The sequence below is a fragment of the Meriones unguiculatus genome, chromosome 15 (genome assembly GCF_030254825.1).
Source record: "Meriones unguiculatus strain TT.TT164.6M chromosome 15, Bangor_MerUng_6.1, whole genome shotgun sequence".
Taxonomy (NCBI): Eukaryota; Metazoa; Chordata; class Mammalia; order Rodentia; family Muridae; genus Meriones; species Meriones unguiculatus.
Genome location: NC_083362.1, coordinates 64,095,633 through 64,115,976, shown reverse-complemented (window position 1 = coordinate 64,115,976; position 20,344 = coordinate 64,095,633). Strand labels below are relative to the sequence as shown.

The 20,344-nt window shown below is 40.7% G+C and overlaps 1 protein-coding gene and 1 long non-coding RNA gene across 2 annotated transcripts in view; both read right to left on the bottom strand.

The window, feature by feature from the left end:
• Nucleotides 1-20,344, bottom strand: part of LOC132647989 (uncharacterized) — a 38,755-nt gene that overhangs the window by 6,660 nt on the left and 11,751 nt on the right. The window lies entirely within an intron of this gene.
• On the bottom strand, nt 2,735-3,112 carry LOC110549418 (large ribosomal subunit protein eL37-like). The gene has a single exon (XM_060367871.1). The coding sequence runs from the start codon at nt 3,083-3,085 to the stop codon at nt 2,792-2,794; it is 294 nt and encodes a 97-aa protein (XP_060223854.1). The 5' UTR covers nt 3,086-3,112; the 3' UTR covers nt 2,735-2,791.

Below are 20,344 nucleotides of genomic sequence, written 5' to 3'. Positions count from 1 at the left end.
GCTCATTTTTTGCTTTTACGGAGTGCTTATTATTATTTATTAAGTGGCATATGCCTGAGTATTTCTGCAAAAGGAAGAGGAGAGAAAAGGGTTGGGGTATGGAATAGAAATTAGTAATTATACTCTGCTAAGCGCATCATAGCTGTCCAGCTGGCACAATTAGAGAAATAGCTGATCAGTTCCAGTTATTGGTTCTGCTAACATGTTTGTTCACGGTTACTTCTTGTCTAATTAGTTTTTTTCTGCTTTCTTAGTCTAAAAGCATACCTTTCCAGACGGGGCTATTTTCAAACATTAGTGAGCCAAGCCTCCTTTGGTTGCTTTTGAATTTTTTTTTTTTTTAATGCAATAGTTTGCCTATTCATTTATTCATTTAGCTAGGAGATGGCCTGAAAGCAAGACTTTTCCTCTGAATTCCTTATTGAATTTCAAATCTGGAATTTCACATGCTTCTCTTTTTAATGGATATATCAGCGGCAGCGTTGGTACAGCCGCCCTGGGAGCTGTTGTCATCAGAAAATGCCATGGTACCAGGGCCGTCTCCACAAATTGGGGCATGCTTGGGAATGCCTCAAAAATGCTTGCCGCCCGTCTCGCTTGGCGAAGCTCGTGAGAAGAAGGAGAAGCGCGCTCCTTCTGCCTTCTGCTGAATAGGAAAACGTCGGAACACGATTGTCATCTCCATTTCCTAAACGCAGATGATGCCAGAAAGGGAAGTGTTTGGTTTTTGTCGTTGTTGTTTTGTATTCTACTAAAATAAAATAAATTAAAAAAAAAATCAAAGGTGAAAAGGCAGCCTCGGTTTGTAGACACGGTCCTAGGAAAGCCTCCGTCCAGTAGCTGTCTGCTGTAGAACAAGCATGGAGCCTCTGCCTTTGTCAAGGCTGGCGAAATAAAGCGTTAAACTATGGCAGCAGACACAAGTGGGAAGTGGATGCGAAACACCGGTGGCTCGGCGGAGCAGTTTACCAATAAAGTTCACCCCGGCTCTGTGGACGGGCTCCGCAGCGATGGCAGCTGTCACCCAAACCGGAGGCCACTAGTGGGCTGTCAAGATTTTAACCATTCCCACGGCAGACAGAGTAAACGTCGCTCTTTAAAAAAAAAAAAAAAAAAAAAAAAAAAACAAAACGTGTCTCTCAATTCAAGATTTAGAAGCAAGAGCATTTGTTTACCTAAGGATTAAGCCGACATGGAAAAGGAGTTTGAGCTTTTGCAGTAGGGATTTCTCCTCTCTGCAAAAGAGGACCGGATTGCTCCCGTTTTTTATCTGGTGTTCTGCTGTTAATCGCTGATCTAGTTGGTATGGTTGCTATGAAGCGTTCAAACCATGGAGGAAGGGCCAGTTTTCTTTCTCAAACAAAGGAGCATCCTGCACAGTACAATATTCCATTAACTTTACAGCTTTGCTTTAGCACTGTATCACGGCATAGGGACGCTTTGACTCAAACGAAAGAAAATTAATTTTTACTTTTTCACTGCATTGGCGATGGTAAACTAGTAATGACGGAGCTGATGTAGCATAAAGATGATGCAGGAATTTTGGGTTTTATTCCCTTCAGGGAGGAGAAAGTAGACAATTAAAATCTTTAACATTACCTACATCTACCCTAAATATCTGCCAAAGACTAAAATTTGAAATTAAAAAAAAAAGGACCAAAGAAAGAAATGTTTTAACCTGTTAGTTTAATTTAAAAAAAATTGTTAATCAGACTTAAAAGTAATCTACATACTAGAGAGAAAATATAAATTTTATCAAATTAGCCATAGTTTTTTTAAAAGGCAGATGGTCCTAAAAGGCTAGAATTAGCCAACTGTAGCACAAGAGCCAGATCAAGCCCACTTGTAAATGAAGGTTTTTGAGAACACTTACTTGAACACTCTGACCACTTTTGCCTTACACTGTGAGAGCTGGGTATCCACCATGGACATGTGTGTCCTCCACAATCTAAGATATTTACCCACGGGGCATTTTATCTGTGATTGAAATAGAAAATGTTTAGACATTTTCCTCCCCAGTGATAATTCCGATAAATGACGAAGTATGATAGAAGTTCTCTTTCTCCTTTTTCGTTTCTGTGTTTGTAGTAAGCCAATGTCCAGGGAAATTAATATCAGTTTAAGATAGCAGGCTGTTTCCAAGAAGGAATCAGGACAAGAATAAGCTGGGAACAGGAGGGGTGGCCCTCCCTGAGGATAGGAGCCCAGCAATTGGTTGCTCAGGGCCAAACAGTCAGCCCTGAAAACACACATTATAAGTAACATTATACAGACAAAGTGAGAATCTATATATAAGAATATATAAATATATGTCTATACATATATATGCATACAATAACAATCAAGTTTTTTTTTTAAGACCATGAATTTGAAGGAGATCATGGAGGTGTATATGGGAGGGTTTAGAGAAAGAAAAGGGAAGGAAAAATGTTATAATGAGCTTATAGTCTCTTTAAAAAAAAGTTAAAAAAGAAAAATTGAGATGTGGGAGTATCTCTGAAGAAATCAAAGTGATGAGCTCTTAATTAACTACTCAGAGGTGCTATGATCAGTAAGGGGTCATTATTGCCCTTTTCTTTGTTTGTATTTGTTGTTTATTTGCTCTGGAGACAGAGTCCCATGTATCTTAGGCTGACTTTGAGCTCATTATGTAACTAAGAATGACTTTGAACTCCAGAATCTCCTATCTCCATCTCCCAAGTGCTAGGATTATAGAGATGCACCATTTGCCTAATTTTTTTTTTTTTTGTCTTTGAAACCAGAGCATTTATTTTATGACTGATTGAAATCCTCAAGATGAACTGGATGCTGCAACAGCTGCCCTCTTGGGTTTAGGTGTCGTTCCTTCACGGAATCCATGCCTGAATCTGCGATAGACAATTTTTAGGTGCCTCATCCGACCAGTCCCGGTAGTGTTTCGCCTCTTAGCCTTGGCACTCCAGTTATACTTCCTCTTGCGCTTGGCAGGGTAGCCACCTTGGCCACAAGTCGACTTCTGAAGGTGGTAGGCCTTAGAGCCACAGCGGCGGCACAGCGTGTGCGTCTTATTGCGACGCTTCCCAAAGGATGACGTTCCCTTCGTCATCTTGCTTCTGCTGCCGAGGCCAGAGAGCCATTCGCCTAATTTTTATAGTGCAAGGGATGGCACCCAGGGCTTCGTATGTGCCAGGCCAACACTACAAATTGGACTACATCCCCTGCCCTGCCTGCACATTGTTTATTCAGTTCCTTGCCAGTTGATGATACTCTAATGATGTCACAATATTGCCTGATTTATTCCTTTCTGTGCCAGCTACCTCCCCAGCCTCCACTAGTTCTCATTGTTCGCAATCAACCATCCATTCCTCAAAGTTATCTGTCATCTCCCCTCCCAGCAATCATAAGTCTTTCCCTCATTCACCAGAAGCATTTCATCATTTCAAACCATCCTTCTTCCTCATGAGAGAGGACCCTAACTCCATTCACTGGAGTATGGGAACAGGAGGAAGACCCCAAACCCCCCTTACTCCAGGAAAGGATTGCATTGCAGGAGAATGATAACAGAGCAGCTGTCGATGCCTTATCATATTGGACAGGTACAGTCACCCTGAGTACCGTGTGGCTCTGTTGGCCACTGACGGTGACAACCACATCATCTTCCCAAGCCCGTTCAAAGCATTTCACCAAGTTCCTACCCATACCTAAGGCCTTGGTACCAACCATCCGATTTCTGTGTTATACCAGCTTGAGATGTTCCTGCGCTTAATATTTGGATCTGCGAGTATATTCTACATCTCAAAATGTTCAGTGACTACCCTGATGATTCATTAAAGAAGCTAAAGTACTTCGTGCCAGCTACATGTGCCAACATACATGAGCCCCACTTTCTGTCTGTCCCTTATCTCTTCGCTTCTCTCCCTTCTTATCTATTCGTTCCAGGCCCAAGCCTCCTTGGTCACTGTACTAAGGCCTTTGCACTTTTTGATTCTTCTACCCAATCACTTCTGTGGCTTGCCCTTCTCACGTCTTGAAAGTGTCAATTTCAATCACTCGCACAGACCCACCATTGCCCACTGTGCAAGTTTTCTTTCCTGTTGTTCTGTGGCTTTGATAAAACACTGACTGGAAGCAACCTGGGGAGGAAACAGTGCATTTGGTTTACAGAGTTCAGTTCATTATCAAGGAAAAGCCGGGGCAGGAACTGAAGGGGAGACTGTCGAGCAACATTGCTTATGGGCTTGTTCAGTTACCTCTCTTTGCTAGCCCACCTATTAGGGTGTGGTATGTCCTACAGTGGGATGAGCCCTCCCTAATCAAATAGCAATGAAGAAAGTGCCCCACAGGCCCAGTCTGATGGAAGCAATTCCTCAACTAATATTTTTTCTTTCCAGGTATATATATAAGTTTGTGTAAAATTGACATAAGCTAACTGTGATGAGCCACCATCACCCACTCAGACCCGCCATCACCTACTCTCCTTTGACACTTGACTCCACATAGATAATTAAAAAAAAAAAAAAAAAAAGAAAGAAAAGTGTGTTTCTTCTGTGCACGCCTACTGTATCTTCTAGTCTGTGGGTTTCATCCCACATTCTAAAGGCTCCTTTCCTATCCCAAATTCCATATGTGGTCAGGTCTTTGTTACAGTGCTTCTTGCAAACACACAGCATTGATGCCCCACTGCCTGGACATCCACACGTGGTTCCTCCTGACCCACCCCCACCAGCTTCCAGATGGCACAACATTTCCAGACAGCAGAGGAGAGGACCCCCAGAGTGAGCCTCATTACATAGCCATATGACAGCTCTCTCCCCCTCAGCATATGGGTTGGGAATTGGGATGGCTGTCACCCCTCTTGGTTCCTAAATTGCTAAAGGGCAAAAAGAGCATTTCTTTGGGCCAGGTGAAACCTCACAGCGGCTAGCATGGTGCTTTTCTCCTACTCAGTATTCATTGCAGAGGTACCAAGAGCCACTAGAAGTTAGGGAACAAAGAGAGAAGGCAACGCCTTGGTTGTTTGTCTAGAATCATCATTGTCAAATAATGGGCATAGTGGAAGTGTAGCCTTCTGTGCTTACGAGGCACTATTTTGACAACATGCACAATAAATGTACAGAGAGATGCAAACGTAATGAATGGATACGCATGAGAGATATCTTAATGACTTTTTATCTAAGTGACTTCATGATCTTTTCTTGTAATATCCAGCAATGAGCCAAATCGTTGCAGGAAAAAAAAATTGTCATGTATTTCTGTTACCTTGATTTTATTTTTATACTAATGATTTTGTGATTTTTCTAGAGTTAAATTTGAGACATAGACTTTTCAGAAGCAGCTTGTAATCTCACAGTTTCAAAATTAATATGAGTGCAATCAAGTATCTTGTGCACTTATTTTTCAACTGGAAAAATGATGACTGCATTGTTACATTATGTGTCAAAATCAAAACAAAAACATCAGCAAGAACACCGCAGAACACAATGGTGTAAGCAGATCAAAGAGTTTTTGTTTTGTTTTGTTTTGTTTTAACTTCAGGAAGAAAAAGAGCCTGGTTTCTCATCGCAGTATCCTTGTGGTAATGGCCCCAGCTGCCACATTGTGATTCTCTGCCTATTGTAGACTCCACAATGTTTGCTCTTTTTCCTTCTTCTTCAGTCCTTATAGTGTATCTACATACCTTTCTTATCAACTTATCAGTGATGGTAGGAAAGATGAGGCAGAATATTAAACCAAACTTGTCTAGTTCCCAGGACCCAGCCATGTCCAGATCTTTCCATCCCAGCCCTGCTTTGTACCATCACAGCCCCTCTTCACCCCAGTCCCTGCATTTACCCCACAGCCACTCCTAGCCCCTCATGTAAGAACTTCTGGTCTCCAAACTCACAACGTATTGAGTCCTAGGCATGGGGCAGAGCTGTGATGGCACAACAATGATTAAAGGAATGAATGCAACAGGACCTGGTAACTTAAACACGTTTTATTTCCTTGCAAGGTATTACTGCAAGAGAAAAAAAAAGTTTATGAAATGCTCTCCTTGTTGGGGACTAATTCCTGGAATTGGAGACTAACACTTTTGAGATCCCAGAACTGTAATCTGCAAGAAACACACCGAAGGCAAATACATAATAATAAAAATTCTCATCCCCAAGTTCAAGGTTTAGAAAAACAGCAGTTGAGAGCACTGGTGAAGGCCACAGTCTACCGACAACATCTCTCATCTTCTTCCACTCTACTGGAAGATTTAGCTGGGCTGCATGTGGACTGTGTTGAGAGCACACTTTCTCACCCTCGTTAGTAAGTGAGGCTCAGCTCAAAGGTAAGGACTTAATTAACGAGGTATGGGTTAAGTGCTCTCCATACAGGCCAAGTAGCATGTCCCTGGCTTCTTGCATCAAGCCTGAGTGTGGAGTAGTGAGGAGCGCCCTTCAGGAAAAGAGCATGACCTTCAGGATTTCAAACGTGGAAAGAAGAGTTGTATCAGTCTAACTCACCTGAAGTACTTGATATCCTGGCTGTTTAGAGTCTGTATATGGGGAATGTAAATTACTATCTCCTCTGAGCCATTGTAATTTAGACCTGGCCTTACAACAGACCAGATTATATCTTAATACTCAAGTACTAAGAGAAATAAAAATGATGATTTCTAAAGAATAAAAAGCTTCCCCTAAGGGGCTGAAGAGATAGATGGCTTGGCACATAAGAGCATTGGCTGTTCACCCAGAGGACCTGGTTCAATTCCCAGCACCTACATGGCAGCTCAGAACTGTCTGTAACTCTAATTCCAGGGGACCCGACCCCCTCACACAGACATACATGCGGGCACAACAACCAATGCACAGAAAATAAAAATAAATAAAATGAAAAGCTTCCCCTACATGTGACAGATCGTTGATCAATGGATTTATCAATTTAGATCAATGCTGTTTACCCAAACAACACAAGAACGACAGGTGGTCATGTAGAGAAATGGATGGGTTGCTTGTTAATGTTTTGGAGGAGTGCATCTACTCAGACAACAGACATATGAAAAGGTACTCACCATCATTATCAGATGACCTGATATCAACATATTCTATCCTAAAGCTTCCAGGATGGCTGAATCTAAAACTATCTGCGCACAAAGTGTTAGTGACAATGTGTAGCACCTGAAGTTTTTCTGTGCTGTTTACTGGTGAGAAAGAAAATACCCCAGTGGTGTTTTTAAAACTTTGCTGGCAGGCATTGAAATTTGCATATTTTATGTCTCACAGTATGGGTAACTTTTGTTGCTGTGATAAAAATACCATGACCAAAAAGAACTTATGGAAGAAAGAGATTATTTGGGACAATGGCAGCAAGCAATCAAAGCAGGAAGCTGAGAGATTGCATCTTCAACCACATGCAAAAAGCATAAAGTGTTTGATTGGATATGGGACACAGCTATAAAATCTCAAAGCCCACTCCAATGACATGCTTTCTGTAGGTTCCGCCTCCTAAAAATGCCATCACCTTCCCCTATCATGCCACTTCCAAATGTTCAAATATGTGAGCTTATAGGGGCCATTTCCCATTCAAAATGCTACAGCCCAACTCTGGCCACACAGGCTCATATCCATCTCATGATGAAAAGTCCAGCTTCAAAAGTCTTCAAGTCTTTAACAGTCTCAACACAGTTCAAAAATCCAAAGCCTATAGTTTCTTTTGAGTCTCAAGGTCTGCCATTCTGGAGCAGCACTGTAAATCTATTGTCCCACAAAACAGCCTGAATGGGCACCACTCACATAAAGGTGAGTGAGCAAAGCTAGGGATGGAGAGCAGAGAGAACTCCTGACCATCCTACCAAGCAGCTTTCCCAGCCGTACTGAATTCCAGAGTCTAGGGAATTCTGGCCTGTAGCTTTCTCTTGCTCCTTGATCCTTCTATGGGGTCAGCACAGTGAGGACATTCCACATTTACACATCCAGTTCAGCCAAATAAAGCAGAAGCAAAGACCAATAGACAACTGTCATAAGAGACTTCATGACACATTTACCAGGACGCACTGTTTCCATTGCTGTAACAAAATTCCTGAGGAAATAAACTTACAGGAGAAAAGATTTCTTTTGGCTCAGAGTTTCAAAGGTGTCACTTGGTTACTTGGTTACTTGGCTCCATTCTTTCCAGACCTGTGGTAAAGCAGAACCTCATGACAAGGACTGCATAGGGGAACAGAGTCACATACCTCCTAACAGCTGGAAAGGAGAGGTTACAAAAAACCAGAAAGAGGCCAAAGACAAGTCATAGACCTCTAGGGCCTGCCTCCAGCAACCTACCTCCTTTCAAATACATCGCAATTCCTAAATTTCCATTCATTTCCTCCTCATGTATTATTACCTACATCCATCACCTTCATCAGGTTATAAACTTAACAGTGGATTAATCCCTTAGTGAAGTCAGAGCCCTATGATCCCGTCATTTTCACAATGCCCCATCTCTGAAGATTGTTCCATTGCACACCAAGCTTTCAAAAATATATGAACCTGAGGTGGAGGGCAATTTGAGTCCCAAATGTAACAATAACATAAGAGTTTTAGGAAATAATGCAGGGAGAAAGGGTTTTCAGGGTCTGGGTGTATGGCTAGAGCTGGGGCTATAATGAAGGTGTTTCAATAAGACAATTTGGGCAGAGGAGAGTGCAGGTCACAGGAATAGCAAAACAGAGTAGTTTTAAATCATCTGGCTATGCAACAGAAAGAAACCTTGCCTAGAGAATGATGCTCGGGAGATAGATAGTTCTGCATTCTGATCAGGGTACTACAATTTACTATTTGCATGACCACAGACAAATGACGTTAGCCTTTCTAGTCCCCTATCTACTAAATGGGAGGGGAGGGTGGTTGTTTTTATCTTGCAGCAATTTTGTGAGGCGTAAATGAGGCAAGAGAGTATCTGGCATCCAGATAGTACTCAGTAAATTTAAGCAGTAATCATTTCTATAATTACTACTAATTTTATTATTGTCACTATTATAGGCACAGCTTAGCAGGAATGTTGCTATTAAGCTATGTGATTCATTCTAACTCTGCTTCCTCAGATATAGACAATGTTTATGTACCGCTTGCTAAATCTGCAGAAGAGATTTCGCGTTCAGATTTACTGACTGGGGTGTCAGTGCTCTGACACTTCTAATAAATTATTCTGGCTCTCCTGATGACACTCATGTGATATTTGTCCATTAGAGTCAAATATATGTGAAGGCAAACAAAGCAAAATGCCATTTGGCCAAGCCATATCATTGAGCTCCCTCTTTCTATGTGGCTATATGCAGAACAAATCAACTGAGAAAGAAAACAATGACAATTGTCTAGATACCTCAAAAAGCAAACAACCAGCTAAAAAGCAAATCCCACAGAAAACTTCACAGTATTCTCTTTTATGAAAGGAGGCTCAGCATGGAGCTCTTCAACTTTACAATTTCCTACCAATATGCCACTTTTTTATGCCCCTAATTCTAGTTACTTGCTTTTAAAAAGCCATAGTTAACATTTTATGTAAACACATCTCAGAAACATTAAAATGTTGTTTATAGGTAGGGCTTTATATACAGAAATACCTATGGTACTACTATCTAAGGTCATCAGCCACTCTGGTTTGCTAAAAATTGGAACTCTGATCTGACCCCTTAAAGGTGCATGTCTCCCTTTTATCCTTCTTTTTTGTTGCAGTCTGGATTTGTAAACTATTTTGAATTCTCACATTTCTACCATCATTTGCATAGCACAGAAAGCATATTACATAACAAGCCAGTCAAGCTAAATTACAGGCAGTTCTTTTCAATCAGGCCACTGTGGTTCAGTGTTGTACACTTCAGCTCCCCGTCTCCCACTGCTCAAATGTTACCATGGTGACCAATTTTTGTCATGTACATTCCCAGGTCCCATGCGGCCCCCTTATTCATAGCTCTTTGCCATCACTACAGCGACCGCTAGCTGTTATCTTATTTTTTAATCTCCCCTTAGCGACACATATCTTTAAAGCTACCTGGGTGAGTTCTTGAGACCTGAATGTAAATGACATGTTACATAAGCAAGCAAATAATTTCACAGTAAATAAAATTATAATGATAATAGCCAATAAATAAGACCACTTAAGCCATCCGTAAGCAAGTGCTCTGTGAGTTTACTTCATGTTCAAAAGATGCACTGCTCTTGGGTTGCTGGAAAATCGACTGTTTTAAGACAAATGAAATAACTAGACTGCAAAACCCAAGAGCCGACTTAGATCAAACACATTGCCATCTATCCAACTGTGAGCTGTTATGACAGCTAAAAATCACAAACTATTGGATATTGGAAGAAGGAGCTGAGACATACATATAAAGACAGTCTCAGTTATCCATCTGCCTCAAAAGACAATGTCATATGGATAAAGTAAATGTCAGCTTGTTTTCTTCTTTAAATATTGTAGGGTGAATGTCTTTCGAATAAAAACACAACCTTAAAGAAAAAAAAAAACAGATCAAAGACGTAAATAGAACAAAATATGCACGAGAGATTTCATCAAAGATCAAAGATGTGAATGTAATTGCCATGAATAAGGAGTGCAGAACTCACCAGAACAGAATGTCTTCAGCACGGAAAGAATTTTACCCAAAAAAGAATAAGAAAAGGAGAGGGAGAAAAAAGGTCTCTGGGAAATCAAATCCTCTACAAAGCCAGCAAAATGTCTTTATTTTTCTCCTTTGCAGTAAGCAAAAATTTCAGTGTCATTCCATTGAAATGACCAAATATGGGGCCATGTTCACCAGCACTGAAGGACAGAGGCACTTCTGAACAGTTCGGCTTTTATGGCTTTGCCTTTCTTAGCAGAATTAACCCTGGAAACTTTAATCTTTTACAGTGTTTCTCTGTAGAGCAAAGTAGTTGCAGAGAATTTTCAAAAGTGTGAAATTAGTGGGATTGCATTTCAGAGAGGAGCTTTGCTTGTTAAAATGAAGTAATTAATTTAATGCATATGAAAAAAGGGAAAGAGGCTGTAGGGGGAGGTCCCTTTGTTAAATATTTATCACTTGCGTCCAGGGTGGATGTCACTCAGGGAAGCCACGGTTGGCGATGGCACACTGACTGAAATGAATAAGAGCACTCTATTAAATAGGGAGTGCTGATTTCTTGGGGAGAAAATAGTTCTTGGTCTCCTCAGACATTGCCTTTTGTAGTACCTGGCTGAATGTGCTCAGTTGGAAGCAATTTAGCCTTTATTTTCAAAGAACCTCTGTCTCTAACCTTATGGGACTTCTCATCTCCTCTGAGTGAGTGAAGCCTTCTCTCTTCTACCTCTATGGTGACAAGATGCAAGAGAGGAGGAGGGGGGAGGAGAGAAGACAGCGTAAACAGAAACATGTGAAAGCAGGAGTCAGAAACACAAACTCACACCTGCAGAAAGAAGGAAATCATGAATGGAGATCCCACAATTCCATTCAACCTCCTAAGAGAAGGCAAACTTAGAGTCCACAGTAAAGTTTGAGCAAATGATACCATGGAAGATAAGTTATCTCAAATTGATTCTTTTTTTAAGCCATTTGGAATATCTTAATACTATTTTTCCTAGTGGTATTTAGGCTTTAATATGTACATTGACATATATGTCCTCTGTTACTTTTAGAACAGAATTATTTTAATTTCAAATACTTAAAAAATGGCACAAATTGGGGACAATTTGTTACTATGAAGCCAATGTAACCCAGCAGGTATATATCTGTTCATTTTGAGGCTATTTCTTGTATTTTGATATTATTATGTGCTGGAAGTATATTTCCATACTATTTTAGGGGAAGGAGGAAAAGGAAAGGAAGGGAAGGGAAAGGAAGAGAAGAAAGAGAAGGAAAGGGAAGGAAAGGAAAGAAAAGGAAAAAGGAAAGGAAGGGGAAGAGGATAGGAAAGGAAAGGAAGGAGAAGGGAAAGGAGGGAAGGGGAGAAAAGGAAAGAGGGAAGTAAGAAATTTTAAAAAGTAAGGTTAGCGTAAACGAACTATAGACATTGTGCCTTAGCTAAAATAAAATTTTAGCACTCTTGCTGCCTGCGATAACTTCCAGGCTTCCTTTGCTTTTGGACAAGCTGGTATATACCCGGACTGGTTCAATGGAATTTCATTTCTTTGATTGACACATTAAAATAGTGTTTTCCAACAATAGTTAAGGTTCCCACTCCAACCAGGGGACAGCTGGGTAGGGAGTACTGCTGTCTTATTGCATGTAGAATAAAGGAATGGCAATCAGTGTCCTGAAAAGCAGAGACCCCCACTCCCCTCTTCCAGGAAAGAATTCCTACTCCAAATGGCAAGCTGGCCAAAGTAGAGAAACGTCCATGACTCTAAAGCGCCCCTTCTTCAATTTCCCTCCATTCACCTTTATGGGAACTTTTTTTTTTTTGATCAGTTTTTTTTTCAGTTTTTTTACATGATGCCCAACTATCCACTTCCTTTCGTAGAAAAGAAACAAAACTCTTTGAACACCGACAAATGTAAATTCTGTTCATCGCAACACAGTAGAAAGCCGCTGCAAACTTGCTCCGGCTCTCAACAGAGCAGCCGTGGGCTGCCTGCTTGCTTGGTGCCCAGTCTGCAATGCGCCCTCAAGAACCACTGTAGAATGAATGAATGGAAGAGATTTCACACTTGTTTCACTGGAAATCTTCTATGGGAACATTTTTGACCCAAAGATTTTTACTCAAAAATAATCAGATCACATCAGCAACAGCCAAATATTTATGAGAACAATGCTTAGGATACCTCCTAGTTATGTACTGAAAACTTATCTAAGTTTTATAAATATTCAGATTCACTTTGGGACTGAGAACTTAGTAGATATGCTTAAACCCAAACCTTTTTTGTAGGAATGAAATAATTCTTCCCAAGACTGGTTCTCTTTTATAACCTTTTTGGGGTCTGGGCATCAGACTATGCTCCTACATTTTCATGGTGCAGGGACTTTCAAAAAACAAATTATAAATAGCTTTCACTTGGAAAACAGTTTGATTTTCACAAACACAGCTTTTATAAGGACACAAAGAAATGCTTTTTTTTCAATCATGTTCAGCCTGCCTTCTCAGAATGCTTGAATGGCTTGTTTGTTTGTTTTTAAATAAGAGGCCTGATATACAGGCAGGTTTCCCCAAAAAACATAATGTCCCCATCTTTTTGACTCAGGTACCTGTGAATTACAGAATTCTACATGATTTACAACTGATAAGGAAGAGCCTGCTGGGTTTGCATATAATTTAAGGTAGCTTTCTGAGAGAGTGCATTGTGTTCTTTGGGATGTTTCAAAGTTCATTGAGAGAAACACACAAGACCCTACCATGTCCTCAGAGGCCAGCCTTGGCCCACACATTCTGACAAAATCCATTGAGCTATGTTATGAAGTCACTTAGTAACAGGTAGTGTATTGGCTACAATTTAAATGATAAAGCATGTCGTGTCTTTCCTTAAAATTCCCTTTACTCTGTCATTAAACTATCTTGAAATTTTAGGAAAGCTTACCTACATAAGATTGTATAGCCCAAGGTTCTCATGCAAGTATTTACATATGTACTATCTGCTGTCTAGTGTGCACGTCTGCTTTGCTGACCTCTGAATATAGAAGTGTAGTTTATAACTATATAAGCACACACACACACCAGGAAGCTCTTTGTGTTTTTTTTTTTTTTCTACAGAATCCCCAAATGCCCAAAACTAAAAATTATCTACATTTCAAGAAAGACAAGGTTTTGTGAAACTTAATCAAGACTTCTCTGAAATGGGCCTAGGGATCTATATTTTAAGATAATGTCCAGGGATTCACATAATTGGATCACTTGAGATGCTTTGAGAGAATAAATACATGGCAGAGAAATGAAACAGACATTTTAAACTATTAATTCATTGGAGACTCACCCCTCAGAAATCATATATATTCTGAGTACACCAAGAAGCGTATATCAGAGTCAGCTCTCAATGCATTATTAAATAGTTCCATTCGAATGCGTGGGGTAGATACTGTCATTTCACCTAGCCAAACTTCAAAACCCCTCAGTCCTTGTCCAGCAAGGGACCAGAGCCTGTGTTTCAGATGCCTGCCACCACTGGCCCCTTTGTGATCTTTCTCAGGTGCATCATCAGGTTTCTTGTCCCCTTGTCATTAACTTTCTTATCTTTTCTGTTATCTCAGTGTCCCTCCTAATACTTATTTTCCTACAAGAGCCTTTTCCTTCTTTATCTGTGCACACAAATTCTCCTTCCTGGGACTTCTAACATTCCACTGATAGCCATCAGAGTGGATGACTGGATCCCCCTGCTAAGCCTCGTTTATTTGTTACCTGGAGTCTGTGACTGATTATTTAAATCTGATCTGGCCTTTGTGGATATTCGTGTGATCTCCAGCGTCCCTGACTAGTGGAGCCTCCATTCATGCAGGTTTACATTTTGGCTTCTGAAGGTCCCATTTGAGTAGTAGTCTGCTTCCTCCATGTTGCAGGGACCGAGTGCCTCCTCCGAACCTTGGAAGATCCAGATGAAAGCATCTTCGTTTTTCTATAACTTAGAGAACAAACCCAACACTTCACTCAGAACTATTGCTTCTTCTTCTTCTTCTTCTTCTTCTTCTTCCTCTTCTTCTTCTTCAACAGAATGCATGGAAAAACCATTTTAAAAAGAAACAAGAAAGGCTGTGTCTAACCAGTCAGCTTCTTGTCCACTATTCTCCACTGTAGCTTTCCCCAAGTAAAGAACAGGACTTCACAGATCAGAGCTATACAATCGGTGCCGGTGGGGCTAAAGTCATAGAAAGAGAACCTGTGACTTTGGCCAGTGTCACCCATGCATGTTTAACCTCTGTACTTTGTATGAATTTTACTATATTGTAGACTAGACTTGCAGTTGCAAGATTTTTGTGTTTTTTTTTTTGGAGGAATCCATGTATTCACATGACTTTGTTCACCAGAATATTTCTTTTTTCATTGTAGAAAACAGTTTAACCAAAGTGTGTAAAAGGAAACAATTGCCTTTGTTTTGCCTGGCAATTCAGTCCTTTCAAGATCTCAACGCAGGGAAATCTATCCTGAAAACCCCAGGAAATTCCCAAATGGCCAGTGTGGCTCCCATTAGTCTTTTGAAAGAGGTTAAACTGCCCAAAGCCATAATTTCAAGTCTTAATTGAATGCTAGCAATTGAACCATGAGCAGAGCCTCCTAAGAATGGTGGAGTCCTCTGCAGGCTTTGCACAATGGGAATGCGTGGGTAGGTGCCATCTGCAGCCCAGGGGTAAGGGGACAAAAAGACGTTTGAGGAAGAGGGAATTTCTTACAGATATGATATAATGGGAAAGATCTGAAAGTCATCCATCATGACGGTGACACACATCACACCCAACAACGGGCAAAAGCCACAAGATGTCACAGACCGCCTGCAGCGTGTCAGACCTTCTGGCATAAGCGCTTTTTTGTGTATCCAGCCACCTCGCCTTTGTTGCCTACTCCGCCACGCTGCACGGCAAGGCCCCAGAATTCATCTGCCCAACCCAACCCCAACATGTGATAATGCGGGCTTTGCAATCATCCACACTGGCACTCAGGACACATCCATCTGCTGACGTGGAAGGGCCATCAGAGCCAGACAAAACTCTCAAGACACCAGATGTTGCTGGGTCTCAGAAACTGGGTTAACGGAGGCTCCAAGAAGTCGGAATAATGTGGGGCTGCTCCGGGGCACTTGGTGGCTCCTAAGCTCTTAAGGAGACAGCTGCTGGGGGATACAGAGAACCAAGGCCTCCATCCATGCCTCTTTGATTTTCCTCACTGAGCTTTCTATTAAGACATGAGAGAGACAGAAAGAGATAGAGACAGAGACTAGAGGGAAAAAGACAGAGCGACAGAAAGAGAAAGAGAGCCAGGGACAGATTGGGTTAATATGAGCAAGGAAAAGTATATACTAGGTTTTTACATAACCTGCATTTATATCCAAGTGTATTCTATTGATTTTGAGTATCACATGAAACATTAGCTTGAGTGACAATTAGACTTGTGTCCTTATAATTGGACTTGTAATATATTTTGTTGCTTTAACCCCCGCATGCTATTTGTTTCTTGTCTCAGCAGTCAAAATCACAAGCCCTCCAAGCTCAGCCTCCATGAGCAGTGACTCTTCTTTGGTCCTTAGGGGTTCAGCAAAATGTTAATCCCTTACTAGACTCTTGAGACCTCCTAAGTTCGTTTGTCTTTTTATCACTGATTTCAAAGGCCCTACAGGAAAACTGAAGACAATTTAGAGACAGCCAAGGATAGATATCGTTGGCTTGGACAACATTGTAAAAACATAAAACTGAACAATTGGATGTTTGTGGAGTTGAAGATATGATGAGCCTAGGGATCCTATGCTTTTCATGACGATTTTCCAGGTTAATATACCAAAGGTCATGCCAATACTTCATGTCAAGGGGTCTTTATAGAACAAACAGCCCACTGGAAGGAACTTCTGGGTATATTGGTAGAAAGCTCTACAAAGAAGGGACACTTCTCTGGAGAAATGACTGAGTGTAAAATAACTGGAATTCTTTCTGACTAAATACACTGCAGTGTTTGGAAATCACTCTACAAAAATGCCAGCTATGTCCTGAAGCCAACTCTTCAAGATTATCTGGAGAAAGCCATGTTATCTAGGCACAAAGCTGTTTTTAAATCTATTCCAATCTCTTTTGTATTTGACCCTGTTAATTGCTTCTTCTTGTTTAGGACTTAATTGATTTGGTTTCTTTTAGCATTTTGTGGATCTTAACCCCACAACATAAAACAAGTTGATTTCCACCACAGGCAAGTAAGCGCACCCATTCCTGAGTATCATCCTAAGGATGTTGTCAATTTGTTTTATATTTTGTAGCAATTTTAATATTTACTTCATCTTGAATAAGCTTTCATTTGGATCACTGATTTCATATTTATCTTGCAGCTAACAGGAAAGATGAAGACACTGGGAGAAAGGACAAGTCCGTACTCTGTCTGATGGAATGTTAACAGTTGGCTCTCACAAATGGTGGACCAGAACGTGAATCAGGGGATATAACATGACAAAGCCAAGTCTATGATTATCTGTATAATTAGGAACAAATCTGATGCTAAGCTCCTTAAGAATATATATATATATATATATATATATATATATATATATCATCTCTACCCCAATTCTTAAACTCTAAATCAAACAAAAAAGTATTAACTGAAGAATAATAAGAATTGATGTAAAGTGAATAAATATATATATATAATAAAAAATAAGAAAACTAATAAAAATCGGGTCAATGTGTCTTTCCTATAAGCAAAGTTGATGTCTTAGAATTAAATTATAATTTAATTAACTAGAGTGTAGATTAGGGAGAGGTTATATTAAAAATATTAATATTAATATTCCTTTATAATCAGGCACTTGAAGATACTCACTTTAAATTATATAAGTTTAGGGGTACATCTCACTTTTCTTTCGTGTGTATGATATACGTGCGTGCACAGTTCTTGTTTATGTTCTTGCATGTGCATTTGCATAGAAGCCAGAGGTCAAGTGTCTTCCTTAATTTCTGTCTATCTTATGTTTTGAGGCAAGGTCTCTCATTGAATCTGGGGCTCACTGTTTCAACCAGGCTGACAGCCAACAGTCTTCCGAGATTCTTCTGTCTCCCCCCAACCCCCAGTGTTGGGATTACAGGCATAGTGCAATGTATGCCTCACCATTGATGTAGGTGTTGGAATCCAAACTCAGGTTCTCCTGTTTGCACAGCAAGCATTTTACCTAATGAGCCATCTCCTCAGCCTTAAAGTATTAACTCAACCTAAAAACATGTGGCAAGGAAACTTATGCACACATACATAAATGGTGACGACACACTGGAGACCGTATTTCAGACAGTCAGCAACGCCTCATCCATGTAGTACAGTAGACAATTTGTTCATTTGTTTGTCTGTTCCTCACCTACACTAGAGTTCCCCTTTAGAAGAAAAGAGAAAGGCTTCACTGCCTTAGTCCCTGTAGTATGTCTCAACCACAGCATAGGGCACGGTACTTAAAGTGTGTGTGTGTGTGTGTGTGTGTGTGTGTGTGCATGCACACATGTGCATATACCAGTATATATGACTGCCTCTGTTCTTTTGCAGAAAAATGAAAGAAGCATCACAAGAAGGCTCTGTATTTGTAAAATTAATGACATGTCAATTACAGTGACAACTATTTCATTCAAGTCTAGTGCTTCACACCAAGTATCCTATGCTCTTTGCATAAATAATGATTTTCGGTAAACTGCTTTCAGTAAGCACTTTTTCATAGAGGAACTCAAAGGTGGGTGTGAAAGAAGGTTAGAGGTAAAGCACCACAAAATCTTATTATTAAGATGTCTGAAACTCTCAAGGCATTATTCCACAACTGGAGAAATAAAGCTGATAAAAATCAGTTAAATGAACCCCAGATCAGCATATTATATTTGTTATTGATTTTCTGGCTCTTATACAAAGTTTTCTTGCCCACAAGGATACATTATTTATGTAGACATTACATTTGCTGATGACGGACAAGGGCAGAGATGAATGGGGAGATTTCCTTGATTAGTGTAGAGTTGTAGAAACCGTTTCAAAAGTCCCGGTGACTGAGTGGTCTCAGCAGGATTTATAATAAATTCACAACAACCTGAAACTTGCGTATGACGAGCACCTCTGATTCTAGTGAGTTTCAAGCACAGAAGCAGAAGTGTTGGTGACACACACACACAAAAGAAACCAACAAAAACAAACAAACAAACAAACAGGCAAACAAACAAAAAACGAGAGAGTCAATTCCACAGCAAGAAGCTTTTGAGACGCAAGTAGTCCTTTCTCTGGGATGGTATGAGATTACACCTTAGACAGACTAAAGAAAGTAGATGATTTCATAGACCCGCAGTCTCCTTTCCTTGCCGACCGTTGATGCTGATCTCCCCAATAAGCTGCACTTACTTATGATGTCGACAGCCCTCTGGGTTCAATGTGTAAACGACTGACTCAGACAACTGGCAGAAGCCCAGATCCATACAATCTCACGCCCACGGATGGTGTGCGTAAGAACGGTGTGCATTGTCATTCTAGCGTTCTTTGATGAAAAAAATGTACATTTCCCTTTCCGACTCTTGCCTTCTTCCTTCAGGAAGACTATATCTTTTCAGTTTTGCGGGGTCGGAAAAATGCATTTCCATGAGTTAAGCATAAAAATATACCAAATGGGGCTGGAGAGATGGCTCGGTGGTTAAGATCACTGGCCGCTCTTCCAAAGGATAGGGGGTTCAATTTCCAGCACCCCTGTGGTGGCTCACAACTACCTGTAACTCTAGTTCCAGGGGGCCGAATGCCCTTTTTTGACCTCTGTGGTCCTGTACGAGGCATGTACATGATACACAGATACATCCACGAGCAAGATACCCATTCACATAAATTAAATACATAAAATAGTAAAAATTATACCTATATATGTTAAAAGCACACTATGAAAAGCCTCCTTTCTTACAGTTTCTCCCGATTTGATAGCCAGTTTCACTGAGAAGTAGATTCCTGTTTCATTTTCTGTTCTGTCTTGCTTTTGGTAGTTTCTAGAAGGGAGTCTGTAAAGCAAGGCTTATCTCAGTCTTGAAAGATCAAATTAGGACACTGGAACCTGTCTGCACCACCATTGAGCAACACAGAAATCTTTTTTATTGTAGGTGGTGGTGGTTTGGTTTGGTTTGGTTTGTTTGTTTGTTTTTGTTTTCTGAAACACGGGTTCTCTGTGTAGCCTTGGCTGTCCTGGAACTTGCTCTGTAGACCAAGTGGTCTCCAACTCAGAGATCCACCTGCCTCTGCCTACTGAGTGCTGGGATAAAGGTGTGGACCACCACTGCCTAGAAATCTTAATGTCACCTTTCTTTCTAAACCACAAAGAGCATGTTCTCTGTCAGCAGTCTCCACTGTGTTGTCCATGGGCCTCTTCTCCAGGCTTCCAGCTTTGAGGTGATCACAGGGCCATCTCAGCTTCCCTTCTCGTCCCTGTTTTCCTCTGAGTTTTGCTTATTTTAGGGTTTTCTGCTTTAGTTTTTGATCGTAAACTCACCCCTGTTCTTACCCCAGTTCTGCAATATTCCCCTTTTCACATCTGGGATTCTAAGGATGCATAGCTGTGACCTTCTGTAATCTGGCACCTGGTTGCCCCATCACTTCCGAAGTTTGCTAAACTTCTCTTTCCTTAAACTGCTGTTTGTCAGTGTTGACTTTGCTGCTCTCACAGCACCACCCATGCTCATCCCTGAGGATATGGGGCAATGTCAGGAACCATTACCACATTGAGAAGGGACGCTGATGGCGCCCAGCTGGTAAAAGTTAAGAATGCTCCAGGA

Coding starts and splice junctions, on each gene's coding strand:
- LOC110549418 (XM_060367871.1), bottom strand. CDS start 3,085: ATGACGAAGGGAACGTCATCCTTTGGGAAGCGTCGCAATAAGACGCAC.